This window comes from Chaetodon trifascialis, chromosome 7 (assembly GCF_039877785.1).
Source record: "Chaetodon trifascialis isolate fChaTrf1 chromosome 7, fChaTrf1.hap1, whole genome shotgun sequence".
Classification (NCBI taxonomy): domain Eukaryota; kingdom Metazoa; phylum Chordata; class Actinopteri; order Chaetodontiformes; family Chaetodontidae; genus Chaetodon; species Chaetodon trifascialis.
The window spans coordinates 12,332,769-12,344,774 of NC_092062.1; the positions used below are offsets into that span (position 1 = coordinate 12,332,769).

At 40.7% G+C, this 12,006-nt stretch overlaps 1 protein-coding gene across 5 annotated transcripts in view; it reads left to right on the forward strand.

The window, feature by feature from the left end:
- The window catches only part of LOC139333409 (CUB and sushi domain-containing protein 3-like), a 224,752-nt gene that overhangs the window by 128,336 nt on the left and 84,410 nt on the right, over positions 1-12,006 (forward strand). For all 5 annotated transcript variants that reach the window (XM_070965782.1, XM_070965784.1, XM_070965783.1 and 2 more), the window contains 6 exons: positions 2,478-2,591; positions 3,176-3,271; positions 3,656-3,859; positions 9,776-9,900; positions 10,085-10,181; positions 11,511-11,615. In XM_070965782.1, the coding sequence (XP_070821883.1) occupies positions 2,478-2,591; positions 3,176-3,271; positions 3,656-3,859; positions 9,776-9,900; positions 10,085-10,181; positions 11,511-11,615 (741 nt within the window). The remainder of the gene's footprint in view (positions 1-2,477; positions 2,592-3,175; positions 3,272-3,655; positions 3,860-9,775; positions 9,901-10,084; positions 10,182-11,510; positions 11,616-12,006) is intronic.

Consider the following 12,006-nt stretch of genomic DNA (forward strand, 5'->3'; position numbering starts at 1 on the left):
GCTGCTGGGTTGAAGATGTGTTTGAAGCATCCACCTTTTACAGTGTGTAGCTTCTTTGCAGCAACATCCATATTTGAAGCATTGTAGTTCACCATAAGCTCGTTGGTTCAACTGATATTGAGCTTCAGGTGATGAAGCTGTCTATCAGTCCTCTGTGCTCCTCTGTAACAATAGTCTCTCGGCATGTTTCTCAACGGGAAGATTTAGTCGTTACAGCCATCAAGTTACAAAAAGCAAGCACAGTGGCATAAAGAGGTCAAAATAAAAATATAAAAGTATACAAGGTACAGAATAGAAAAAACTATGTAAAGTATCACACTTTTTATTGTATGAAGGTTATTCTCCACAACTTAAATGCCACAGCAAAGAGAGATCTAAAAGTCAATGGAATACCTAATTATTGGTTATTAAGAAAATGTCACATACTGTAAAAGTTTATAGTAGATGAGCAGGTACTGTTTTGCTTGAGGAAATAGTGACCTATAAAATGCCATGGTCCAGGAAGCATATTGTACCTAAGTCACATTTTTTATGACAGCTGTTACTGCTTTTCTGCACATTTGCATTTTTGGTTAACATTGGGGAGAAATTAATTAAACAAGCACAAACCCCATCTTGGAATGTGTGTGCACACTAAGTGCATGGCTCATTTCCAGCTCAATCCAGCAAAATGGCAAAGCTGGGTGAACGAGGTAAACAACATCTTGATGAAATATCTTTTCTTAAGTGTTTAATAAAATTGAAACAATAATTAAAACTAATGAGCCCAAATATTGACTACATTTGGACCAACCTATGCAAGCACAGTTTACATTCTTAGTTATGTTCAAGGCAAAAAATAATTTCAAAATACTAAGTTAGCATCAAAATGAATAAGTCCTGGCTGAGTGGCTGCATTGTAGTGATGTGTCAGTCGCGAACGAAACAGCTCTCAGAGCCGGCTCTTTGAAGTGATTTATCCACCATCATTTACCATATGAAGCTCATATTTTGACTAATGAAATAGACCAAATGTCCATCATACATCTAGTAAATGTGCTTTAAAATATCAAAACCACTGAACTGAGGGTGCTTATGTGTCAGATTTTGCATTTGTAACAAATTAATCACAAATAAAGGTAATCGATGTTTCATCTGGCTCCTAGATAAATACAGATTAAAACCCCACTACCAAAAAGCTACTAACTTGCTAATCCTTTTGACATATACTCAATTGAAAACAGTCCAAAGACAATATATATTTAATGTTCTCCTTCATCAGCTTCATTGATTTTTCTAAATATCTGCTTATTCTGCATTTGATGCAGCACCTTTCAAACAAGTTGGGACAAGAGCAACAACAGACTGGGACAGATGTGGAATGCTCCAAAAACACCTGTTTGGAACCTTCCACAGGTGAACAGGTCGATTGGTAACAGGTATCAAGACTGGGTGTGAAAGGGGCATCCTGGAAAGGCTCAGTGGTTGAAGTGAGGATGGAAAGAGGTTCACCACTTTGTGAACACATGATTGGATGAAACACACACAGTTTGGATAAAAACTGTGGTTGGTAAACACGGTCTGTTCACAGATTCCCAAACTGTGTGGAATCTGGGTTGTGAGTGAAAGCAGGATTGACTGAATAAAGTATGTGTAGTGAAAGAGTTACAGTGGATAACAGTAACTCAAGCGCGGGCGTGGATCGATCATGCTCTGAGCTTTTGTTGGCCGCCAGTGGCACAGGGAGCATTTCAGTGTTAGAGGGAAGAATGGATTCAATTAAATACCAGCAAATACTGGAAGCAAACATCATACCGTCTGTTAAAAAAAAAACAAAAAAAAAAACAAAAAACCTGAAGATGTAAAGAGGGAGGCTTGGAGGATAATGATCCTAAACAAACCAACATCAAAATCCACTATGGTCCATCCCAAGACGCACAAGCAGAGGGTTTTCAGTTGCCCTCACAGTCACCCGACCTAAACATGATTGAAAATCTGTGGGTGGACCTCAAAAGAGCAGTGCATGCAAGATGGACCACAAGTCTCACAGAACTAGAAGCATTTTGCAGGAAGAATGGGCAAAAAGACCTGAAAGACTCTTAGCTGACTACAAAAAGCCTTTACAAGCTCTGATACAGTACTTGCCAAATGGGATGTTACAAAGTACTGACCTTGCAGGGTGCCCAATTAATTTTGTCAATCATACGTTAAAGTTTTTTTGAAAGAGTTTTCTGACTTATCGGTTGGGTAGAACTGTGTCCAACAGAAATTTGATTGGATGCGTGGCCCTTCGAGCAAAAGCCAGTATTCCAGTGAAAACATTAGCCTCTGTGGTTCAAGGTGGCGGCTTTGTCTCAGCAGCTTACGTGATAATTGCCTCCCTTAGAGAATAGAAATCCCAGTGAATGCGCTCAATGTTGACGTACAATCAACCATCATGTTTTGATGAACCTGTATCTCCCTCTGTTCTTTGTCCCACGCCATGTCTTTCTTTGCAGTGCTCTTTGGTCAGTTCGTGGTGTTCCAGACTTTGACCAGTGATGTGGTTGAAATCTATGATGGATCCTCCACAGATTCAGCCCTTCTCTCCTCCATATATGGATCACACTCAGGTAAAAACATGGCTCTGCAACCCTTAAGCATAGTGTCTAACTTTGTTTATGCGATAGCTCATAGGTGTGAGTAGTTCTGTCAAGCACATCATTTTGGACTGCAGGCAAGACAGCACATCTGCTCAATTCAGCTCAAATCAAGTCACTGTTTTTCCCAAACAAAATAAAAATCTGAAACCCTAACATCCTTTAGGATACAGATTTGTTTTTACCGTTTTACATTTCTGTAATGATGATATAATGAAACACAATGATGATACATAATACTTTATGACTAGAATTGAATAAACTCCTGAGATCCCAATTATAACTAACAAAAGCAAATCGGCTGTCACACTCAACTTGATTAGACTGACACAATGTGGAAACATACAAATACACACAGATTTTCAGCTAGAGCACTCAGGATAGGCTGAAGATCAGATCTGACTGTACAATAAAATCACTTTGAAAATTGCATTTAAAACACAATCACAAAACTGGGTCAATGGGGTTTTTTGTTCCTTGGATTTTTTCTGTCTGGACATGTGTAAACACCATCATCTCAAAGAGCTGACAACGTCCCCTTCACTTATGTAATTTAGGTGAGACACTCCCTCTGAGTTCAGGAAACAAGATAACTCTCAAGTTCACCGCAAATGGAACAGCAACAGCCAAAGGATTTCATTTTGTTTACCAAGGTAAGACAGCTTTTTCGGACACGTTCCCAGAATGTTGATGTGGAAGCTGATTTGGTGCATTGGAGTGCATTTGCTTGCTTTCGAAAAGAGATACTTTCGCCTTGCACTCATCACATAAAGGACTGTTCAGCAGAGTGCCATTGGCTTTGGCCAGGCACGGCTGATCAGAGCAGGATGATGTGGAGTCAAACAACCTATCCTGGCACAGCAGATGAGAGTGACTAATGACGTACGAGGAGATTCACAAGGGCTTTACAATTTCTGTCTGCTTCCTTTGTCCTGTCATCTCTCTTCTCCCTGTTGTCTTTCTGCCTACCACACCCACCGCCGCGCTTTGTCTTTATCTTTCTTCCTCTCATGCTTGCTTCCTCCCCTTATCCCTAGCTGTCCCCCGGACAAGTGCCATTCAGTGTAACTCGGTCCCTGAGCCCCGGTTTGGGAAGCGGATAGGGAACGACTTTGGCATCGGCATGGTGGTACTGTTTGAATGCAATCCAGGCTACACGCTGCACGGCTCCAACGCCATCAGGTGTGAGGCCGTGCCCAATGCCCTGGCCCAGTGGAACGGCACTGTGCCCACATGTGTTGGTAAGCGTCCTCGTCCTCCAGCCCTCGTCTCACCGCTTGCATGCATGCACGCACGCACGCACGCACGCACGCACGCACGCACGCACGCACGCACACACACACACACACACACACACACACACACACACAGACCCAAAAAGATGGAGCAGGTGCACAAAAACTGTTGGTGTCTGTTTTTCCTAGTCATTACTTATCCTAATGTCTGTCACCCAATGCAAAGCATCCGCCTATCTCTGCTCTTGATTGTTCAGACAGGAGGAAAGAGGCAAGGACAAAAAGGAGAACAAAGAAGTGTCACATAAATTTTCTACACAGAGAGGGGATTTCGGTTCCTGGGAAAATAAATAACAGTGTAAAGTGAATATGTCCAGCAACAACAATAGCACCCACTTTGGGCAACTTTTTCTATGTAGCCCACATCTTATGCACTACATACCCTCAGTTAACAGCTTATTATCTAATGCAACACACCTGCAGAAGAAGGTGTTTCTAATACACTCTCATCCCATATGCAAATGGAGGTCATAAAACACAAACACTCAAATGATGATGCATTAGACATTCATTGTAATGCTATGTATTATGCATTTATCAGGTAAACTGTATGATCTAATAATAGCCTAAAATTCATCTTACAATACACAACCCTGCAATGAAGCCGAGCTTTTTGGAGCTAATCATCATATTTGATGCCTTTTGTGTACACTTGACACAGTTGAAGTGACTATAATTGATATTTTTTAGATTAACAATTTCTCAAATGACAGTGTAAAACCAATGTGACGATGGAATGGAATGGGTCGCTTGCAGTGATGAACCGACAGAGAATTGTCAGCTCAATCTGCAGCTCCCCTTGGCTTTACAGAGCAAGTTTGATCTTACTGTTCAGCTGTCTGGCCCCCAACTTTACTGTATTTACTGGTTCGCTGTCGTAGTTCTCATATTTGACTGCAGCAGGCAGCTGTTTTCAGTGAAATTCCACTGTACGCAGCCAAATGATCAGACACAGTCCACGACGACAGCAGTATGGCAGTTTACTGTTTTTTAAGTAAAGTAGATCATTATATATTATAGATAAGAGCTTCATAGAAAGTGTTAACAACTTTTTAATTTGCCTAGCTGAGTGCAGACAAGTTTTGGTGCCACAGGCAACCCCCCCCCCCCACAAAAAAAAAAACTGACTCACTGAATTAATGCTACTGCTGCAAACAGTGCCTCAGTGCGAGGCGAGAGATCATTTGGAAAAACAGATAAATTCCATTCTTAAAATGATTAACCACAAAAATTCAATATGATTGATGAAAATGAAAAAAAAAGAGATATCTCATCACAAAAGCCCCAAACCAGTTACGAAAAAATCCACATGATGATGAAAAATATCAAAAAGAACAATATGAACAGTATCAGGTGCGCGATATCGGTGATGTCATTGTTTCAATTAAAAAATAGAAAGTCAAAATGACAGATAGCGGGGAACCAGAAATCACTTGATGTAGATAGAAAATACAAGGGATTGGTCATGATCTAGGAGCCCTGTAATTCCAGCAGCATTAAATGATCTACACAAGGTCTGAACCATCTACATAAGGGACCATGCATACCTAAGTATACCCAAATAGATATGCAGACATACACATGGACAGATTTGCATGCCTCTCCTGCACATGCCTTCACCCAAACATATACTACACATGCAGAACATGCATGCACTCGGTCTCACCCACGTGTCTACCTGGGGAAGATAAAGCACTACAGTTGAGAGAAATCTCTGAAGTCAGGCCTTGTGCCAGCCAACAAATAGTCCCAGCCAGTGAGTGCGGGTGATTTTAAGCCAGGGTTCATCCGAGTTTACTGCCAAGTGGTAAGAGAATAGCAGTGGCACGTGCAGTTCCATTTTAAACACAGTGATTTTTATCTGGAGATTGAATCTGGCTCCGGCATCTCCCCCAGCAGCAGTGTATGCGTCCAGAATAATGGATATAGTTTCATAGAAGCTTCAACAAAAACACTACGCTCAATTACTCAAGCCCTGTTTATGGGACATGATGGCTTCAGATGCCACTCTCCTGTGAGGTACCTGTGTTTCAAAAGATATGTCTCTAGCTCCTTGTCCAGCTGTGCCTGACCTGGCTCATCCTACAACACTTTGCTTTCGATTTCACAAAAACAAAGCTGAATAAAGGCTTTGCTGTGGAGTTGCACCAGCGCAACGTTCTATTGTGATTTAATTAGCCTCGCCTGAATGGATGCATAATCTTTGGATGGCCTTTTTATGGAAAATAGTTGAGTTAAATAAATAGATGTTAATGTTTGTTTCCAGATGGAGTTTGACTTGAGGTACTGTACAGTGAGCTTTTAAAATTGATAGTAATGCAGATGATGTGGAAATGGTGGATTCTCCTACCAATCTGCATATGTCACCATTAGATTAGGGAAATGAACAAGGGTCTTTTACAGGTTACAATAAAAATAAAGATAAATATTGATAGATGAGAACCATTTTCTTGTTTTGTTCCCTGCACAACTGAGCATAAGGCAGCTGAATCACAAACTCATTTCTGAATGTAGAAAATCATGACTGCCCAGCATTACATAATCTCACAGATTGCCGTGATTCAGTATGCCCACACCGTGGAATTCACTGTTGGCTTAAACACTTTCTGAAGGTGTCAACAAATAAACAGTGTTGCACTGAGCTTGTTTTTAAACAGCGGATTCTTGTTATGAAATAGCCTCCCAAGACCAATTATGGAGTCTCAGTCTGGGGGTGTGTGTTAAGACCAGGCCAGAGTTCTTCACTGGAGCAAGATGAGCAGCGATGAGGCCATGTTACTTCTGGAGTTTACTAAAGTTTCTGCAATGAAAGCAGACATTACTGCCAGTTTGACTAACATTTCAAATTCTCCAGCAACATATTTCATTTAAGTAAAATAAAAATCCCAGTACCCCCCTGCAAAACATTAAGACAGCATACAAAAAGCAATTTGTATTTTAAATAGTTTTTAGTCATTATGCTGTGATGATGTATTTTCCTCCCGATGCCGTATTCTCCATAATGACTTTGACCAACTGGCTAATGTCGGTCATTTCTTTTAGCCCCCAAAAACCCAATTTTACCATGAGAGTGGGAGCAGCAGCATTTTCTCCACATTCAGTTCCAATTAGACTGCTCGATGCAATTCTGGGAGAGCTGAGTTTGTCACAGTTGTCTTCACTGTCTTTCATGAAGCAAACTAACCTTGAAAAATTGGCAAGGGTGTCCACTTTAGGAGCTCAATTATTCTGAGAAACCTTTAAGTTTGCATTCACTGCTGATAATGAAGAAAAAGGTATGATAACGGTTTACATGTTGTCTCACTCTGTTGGATAAGAATAATTATTAGAGAAGTAACAAAAGGCAGCTTTTGACTTTTTTAATGTAATATAAATAGAACATTTGTAAGATTTATATACCCTAAAAACAAGTATACAAAACCATATTACATTAAGTAGTGTGTGTGATGTGAAACACACGCGTTACACACATAATGTGCAGATATCTTGATTAAAATTTCTTATTAAAAGTTGTAGTGATATCAGATGGTGCTAAATGGTGTCTCATAATCTGTGCCGTCCCCACGCTTGTCTACCTGCGGTAACTGTGACATATGAGCCCGCTGCTGATTGAGATGGGTGTGGAGCATTCATGCTTTTATGAGTGTCATGATTTCTAATCTTGCTCGACCAATTACATTAACTGACAGCTCAAGGGAGTCAAAGGAGTTTTTAAATTATACTGAAATACGAGGTCCGTCCCTGGACTGGGGCTGTTGCTTGTTGCTTCAAGATCTGATGTTCGGAGAATTGAAGCTCTATAAACCAGAACAAAGCAGATCAGACTTATATTTTGTTATTCTGTCCTCATTATTTCTCAGACCTTTGTTCCAGCGTTGAAGGTTGGAACTAACTAACCAAGATCCAATGAAAAACACAACAATTTTCATACTCTTTTCTTCTGTATTTGGAATTAATTTTGTGTAAAAGAGAAAATTATTAAATATGAATCAAGGTTACAGACAATGATAGTGTCACTCGCCATGTTATTTAGTGTAAAAGCAACACATGCCTTCAGGGAGCCTTTAGCTGGTGTCCACAGGATGTGACATTCTGATCACAGTGCTCTAGATTTCACAGGCAGTGACCATCATTGTTTTTTGTGCAGAGCAGAATTCAAAGCAGTTATACAAGCTGTTCTCCTTCAGTTTTGATGAAGGAGCCAATCGATTTCAATACTGAATACTGTGCATGCGACAAGCGTTAGCTGAAGATGACATTACTGTAACAGGGATTATATGAAAGTGTGATGGCTTCACTGTCTGTTTGCTCTAACCTGTCAGTGTGTCCTGTGTAGGAGGGCATATGTTACCTGTGAAATATTGATATGTTTTTTTCTGTCAGTGTTTTTTCTTTCATAAGTAGCATATTTTCCTTTTCTCTTACTTTCTGTATCTCCTCTTGTCTCCCAAATTGAATCCTCCGGTGGCTGATGGTTATCGAAAACCGTGATTATCATTGACCTGCACAGGTTGCACGCTTGTCCTCGACAAATAGCATTTGGTTCTTCATTGTGAGAGCATGTTGTACAACTCTGCTGAACATCTGAAAGACCCCCCTCTGCCCTGAGTGACAGCTTTGCTTATGGTCCTATAGAAAAACTCTTACATACAAATGCTAAGTAGCCTTGAATAGTAGAGGGCTGCTAAACCAATTACTTGGTTGTATTCAAAAGAAGATAAAGGGTCCATTGTTCCTCTAACCTACAGTTCAGTCTAAGGAACACTTATTTCTGTGTCAAGAGTGAACAGAGAAAAGGAATAAAGGACTTTTGAGTCACTGGGCTTGAACGGAGGCTTAACACGTCTCACAAACACCTTCCAGCTTGTGACAGTAGAACAGTTCATCTCAACAGAGCAAACAACGATGAAAAAGCAAAGACACTTTTGCATTAGACTTTTCTTCTTGTTATGGTGTAAAAGGCTTTGCTGAGCAAAATCTCATCAGCCTAATATGTCACTGCTTGTTTGTGTATTAGCCAAGAACTGCATTTCAAAAGGAAGCAAATACATTTTGTTCTGTGTTTTGTTGTGTGTAATAATCCAAAGAATTCTGGTCTGCAAGGCTGGCTTACCACAATCCTTAATGAACAAAAAGTGGAGCCAAACACTGTAGAACGTAGCTGGCCGGATGTAAGGCCAATTGGCACTCGTCTGAAAAGCAATAAAGAAATTGTAGCTGTTATTGCCCTTTTTTCATTTTGATTTTTACCCATGCTCAAATATATCACAATGTCTGACAATGCCAGCATCACCGGGCCAGTGACTCCATTTCAGCATTCATCTGAGAGCTGAGAGGCTTGATGAATGTCTGACTTGTGGCACTGGTAGAAACAAGGTGCGCTCAGAGAGGAATAGCTTTCGCAGCTGAGAGATGTGATTTGTGTGACCTGTGAGAGATTTTATTACACATCAGGGTTGGACTGTTTACTATTTACGAGAGGCGAGTGAGTGCTGCCATGCAAAGCTCCACTGAGTTTTAAATGACATCAGTGATATCATGTGAACAAGGATGAATGCTCTGGTTCAAAACTCATAAAATAACCTGTCAGTAGAACCTGTCATTATCATGTCTGGCTTTATCACAATTCTCCTTAGAGTCCCTAGAATGTCATCACGTGACGTGATTTTACAAATGCCCATTTAATATCCATGTGTTAGTGGTTAGTTTTAATAGGTGGAATGAGGTTTTTAAGTGCTCGATGGTTTGCTACTTCCTCACTGTGACCCCTGCCCACTCCCGGCTCTGTTGGGTGCGTGTTTCTGCAGCCCTGAACTTTGTCATGACTCGCTCTCCTTTCTCAATGTCCTGTCCATTGTCTAGTTCCCTGTGGTGGTGTATTAACTGAGCGCAGAGGCACTATCCTCTCTCCTGGATACCCAGAGCCGTACGCCAACTATTTGAACTGTGCCTGGAAAATCTCCGTTCCCGAGGGAGCCGGCATCCAAGTGAGACGACACAGATCCGGATCTTAGTAGTATAATATTTGATGAGAGATTAAAAGATTTTTTCTTATATGGTCTAATTTTTAAACAGTTGGTCATTTTGCTTCATAAGTGCATTTGTTTTTTTGTATTTGTGTGATTTTCCTGCTTTCTTTTAAGTGCATATTAAGGTATCTTTCTCTGCCAGATTCAAGTTGTGACCTTCGCCACGGAACACAACTGGGACTCGCTGGATTTTTTTGACGGCGTTGATGGCAATGCTCCAAGGCTTGGTAGCTACTCAGGTAAAACTGAAACAACTGAATTTTAGTTGTCAGCTCCCTCTTGAATTTCAATCAGATGTCACAGGGCCCCAGCAGCAGACAGATGTGGTGATGGAGCTGATGGCATTTGGCATGTCCTTTGAGAAAGCTGTTTAAAAAACAGCTAAAGAAGGCAAAGAAGAACAAGTGTCATTCCTCCTTCACACAATATTCCTGTCTGTGCGTTAAAGATATTCGTGATGTAGCTCCTGTTTCAGTCTGGAATTTTACAAATGAAGTGTTGCCTTAGGGCTCTCACTAATGAAAATGGTGCTCTTGCAACATGGTAACCTACTAGAAACAGGCGGTCACATCTTTGTAGATGGTGAATTCTAGTCCTAGAGGGACTAGTGTAGCATAATGATATCTGCCTCTGCATCAGCTATCGCTTTTATGAGACTAGGTGTTCAATTCCTCAAGTGGTGGGAATCTCATTTTGGAGCAAAACTCTTTACATATTGTAATAGCTCTATGGTACAGCTCTCACTGTGCAGAGCAGCGTATGGTGTGAAAAGGCTAAGGCTTTTTAAATGGCAAGCAATCAATTTTATCTCGGGCTAAACTGATGAAGGTGATTATGAATATCTGTAAAAGTCTCCATGCAAATTGCAGAAGACACACGCCTCAAATAGAGAAAATGATCCCAGACCCTTCAGTGTGGCGACACATACAGAATATTCTGCAGAGCAAATTCAGAGTTAGCATTATAGACCATGCTTGAGTCCACGGCTTTGATTTTGTGGATCTGAGTGAAGGTCCTGAGGAAGTGTGTTGAACATGATTTACACTTGAAAAAATTCAGCAGAGCGACAGCGTGTGTGGTCTGTGCAGTTGAATGATCGTTTTTGACATTGAGACATTAGTAAATAAAATTGCATTGTGTATATTGTCTCTTCCAGATTCAGATTATCCAAAATGCAGAATGTTTTCTGACATGAGGCGCAAAATACATCTACTGCCTCTTTTGAACTTTCAAAATAGACTCTTCTCTGCATTTGTTATTTTAATTCTGTGTGAGTGATTGTCTGTGATTCACTGTATTATGTGAGGCGCTTTCTATTTACTTTTTCACCATAATTTCATTTGTTCCTGCTGATATGCTCAGCATTTCCCATTTAGAAAGGTTGTGGAGGTGAATTGGCTGCCTGCTGATAGCCACAGTGTCCAGAGTCTCAGATTTTGGCTCTTGTTAAAATAAAGATGAGGAATCCAGAGATAATTTAACAAACTACAGCAGAATTATTACTGTATCTAAATTATTATCTGTGCTGTGACACGGTCTAACTGTCTTTTGTATATTGTACTATACAGGTACAACAATTCCCCAACTGCTCAACAGCACTTCCAACAACCTTTACTTGACCTTCCAGACTGACATCAGTGTATCCGCTGCTGGCTTTCACTTGGAGTACACAGGTATGAGGAGAGACGGCTTGTCTGCCTTCCTGTCACTTTGTCTGTTGTCAGTGTTTCTATGTGTCCATCTTCCACCAGCTTCCAGCTGCTGCACAGGGTTATAAGAAGTACGAGGGACTGCTGGTCTGGGTTGCACAGTTTGACATAGAAAGAGTTTGAGGGAGTGAGTTCTTTTCTTCCTCTGTATTTTCAGTCTTTGTATCTGCTTTTCTGGCGTGGTATTCCCCAATGGTGTTGTTTTTTAAGTCCTCCCATTGCTTCAAGTTACTGGACTCACATCCTTTTTCATTTAGGTACTAAATATTCTCATCTCTCAGTGGGATTCTCGCTTAGGGGCATATTTGCTAAGGAGCATGCTAAACATTTACCTTGCACTAAAATTTACGGAGGG